The 2,438-nt window shown below is 33.5% G+C and overlaps 1 protein-coding gene across 4 annotated transcripts in view; it reads left to right on the top strand.

The window, feature by feature from the left end:
* b4galnt1a (beta-1,4-N-acetyl-galactosaminyl transferase 1a) overlaps positions 1–2,431 on the top strand; it is a 77,891-nt gene extending 75,460 nt beyond the window's left edge. For all 4 annotated transcript variants that reach the window (XM_058763085.1, XM_058763086.1, XM_058763087.1 and 1 more), the window contains one exon: positions 26–2,431. In XM_058763085.1, the coding sequence (XP_058619068.1) occupies positions 26–243 (218 nt within the window). In that variant the 3' untranslated portion in view covers positions 244–2,431. The remainder of the gene's footprint in view (positions 1–25) is intronic.
* The last annotated feature ends 7 nt before the right edge of the window (positions 2,432–2,438 follow it).

The raw sequence follows: 2,438 nt of genomic DNA on the forward strand, positions 1-2,438 counted from the left end.
TATGACGTTTTTGGTTCTTCTTTAGCCTTTTTTATTGATGGACTCGGCTCCCTCCATGTGGGCTCCTGTGATGATATTATTATCAGTCATGCATCGAAGATCAAGGCGATGTTGCCATGGGGACAGTCTGAGAATGACAAGGCCTATTCCAAGTTCCGTTATGCTTCCACTGAAGAGACCTCTGTGAATGAATATGATCTTTATTATCTCAAGAATCATTTTAAATGTGTCACCAGTGACTAAATGTGGAATGTTAAAACTTCTGCAAAGCACTTTCATGGCAGACTCTCTCAAACGAGTTTTTTATAAAAAACAGCGCCAGAAAGGACATGAATTGTGTAATTTCATCTCAAAACTGTTTGGAGGTGGAAGTAATTTTGTGGCTTTGGAAAACAGTGCTATGTGACATTATGCTGAATACCAAAGGTTTTTGTGTATATGTGTTAATGATGGATTTGTGGACACTTTGATGTTTTTTTTTTTTTTTTTAATTGTGGAGTAAAAATATTGTTTTTATTTTGAAGAGAGATATTAAAGAAAATAGCCTAATTAGGCTATTTGGGTATCTTTCTTTTTAAATAATTTAACATTTTGTAGCCTACTATGCCAACAAACTACAAATGTTTCTATTTATTACGCTTTATTAAAAGATTGGCTGATGCATCATCATTATGAACATTATGTACATCTTACCCTATTAGTCAAAAAAAAAAATTGCAGCTGTATCTTAAATATAATTTACTGTCAATTTATTAAATGTGGCCATTTCCATTTCAGGCCACAAGATAGCGCCATTAAGTTGACAGGAAATTTTACAGCTGGCACATGTGGGATTTTTCCATCCCTTATTGATATTTCTCAACGGAAGGTTTATTTCTATAAGTAATTTATTTATAGAATCATATCCTAAAGTCCATCAGTAAGGGCCAGAAGAAAAAAAAAAACAGTTTGCCATTGAGACATCTTTCCCCAATCTCTCTTATTTTATTTGTTTTGATTTTTTTCTGTTGAACCACAATATGATCATGCTGATTTTTTTTTTTCAGTATATTTAACTGATCAATAAAGTCACAATAACAAAATCACTTACATTTTAAAGCATTGGTTTTGCCTCCCTATATGAAACATCTTCATAGAGCAAATAAAACCAATGTCAGATCACATCAGCATTTGAAAACAATTACTTTTTAGCCTTTTGTATAACACCAACATCCAGTGTGGCTGCGAGATGCCAGCAGTGGCAGCTGGGCAGTCCTGTGCACCAGTAATCTGGGCTGATTTCCATTCAGCCAATTAGTGTAGTATTTCTTGAGCTTTAAAGAAAAAAAACTGGTGTTCTCCTGAGAGTGGTCTTTGAAATACCACAGGAAAAATGCAGACATCAAACATTAAACAGAAAAATGATTTGAGAATTTCTGAGTCTGTGTTTGAACAGTATTTTTATCAGGTCAAGGTACTAACAGGTTATAAAAAGATAGTCAGTAGTATTTCACATGCAGACTTAGAAACTCAAACTCTACAAATTAAAAGTTTATACAATCACCAAACTTTGATCCAAAAATGGTTAAATAGTGGCAAGCAGGATAATCCAAGATATAGTAAAAATAAATTTGAATTTATTTGATATTAATTTGCGCTGACACTGAAAAGAAAAATGAATTGTCCATTGAAAGAGAAAACGTTTATTTCAAATTAAATCAGAGACAATTATTTCTTGGTTTGGTCTCTTGGTAATCTTTTACCATGTAATGATTACCAGAAATATGAATATTGCATAAATAATATATAGCTCATGAAAGGACATTTTAGTAACATGTACAGCATTTATGTAAGCTATATTTAAAAGTAAAAGATGGCAAGATCAGAACATCCATTTTCATAAAAAAACATTCAGCCACTTTTGATAAATTGAACATACACAGACATACATAATCAATAAAATACACATGGAGTTTGCAGGGCTGGAAATATCGTTAACACTGCTGTTAATCATGGTTGGCAATGTTAAGGCCAGTTCACACCTACATGAATGTTCGGGACAAATATTCAGTCCGATTTCAGACCAATGCACAAAACACACAGAGGCTGAATAAAAATGCAGTTTCACTCTCTGACAGTAGATGGCATTTATAAAAGCTGAAAAACACCAGCTGTTCCAGTACACAAAGAGCTGCGTTTTTGGTTTCTGTCATGGCAAAGAAAATGAGTCAAACAATATATACATGTTTTCAAACAGCCATTCAGATTTTTGTATTTACTATGGTGTTTATTAACCAACACCAAATACAAGAGTACAGAAACAAGCGAGCCAAGCTGTTAAATGCCGATCAGCAAAATAATCTGTGAGTGCCACCAACTCTAGTTTTATGTAACAACAGCGGCTCTGAGCAACTGATAAAAAGCATGAATCTTATTGATTGACCAGGTTTTTTGGGGGT

This window comes from Onychostoma macrolepis, chromosome 23 (genome assembly GCF_012432095.1).
Source record: "Onychostoma macrolepis isolate SWU-2019 chromosome 23, ASM1243209v1, whole genome shotgun sequence".
Classification (NCBI taxonomy): Eukaryota; Metazoa; Chordata; class Actinopteri; order Cypriniformes; family Cyprinidae; genus Onychostoma; species Onychostoma macrolepis.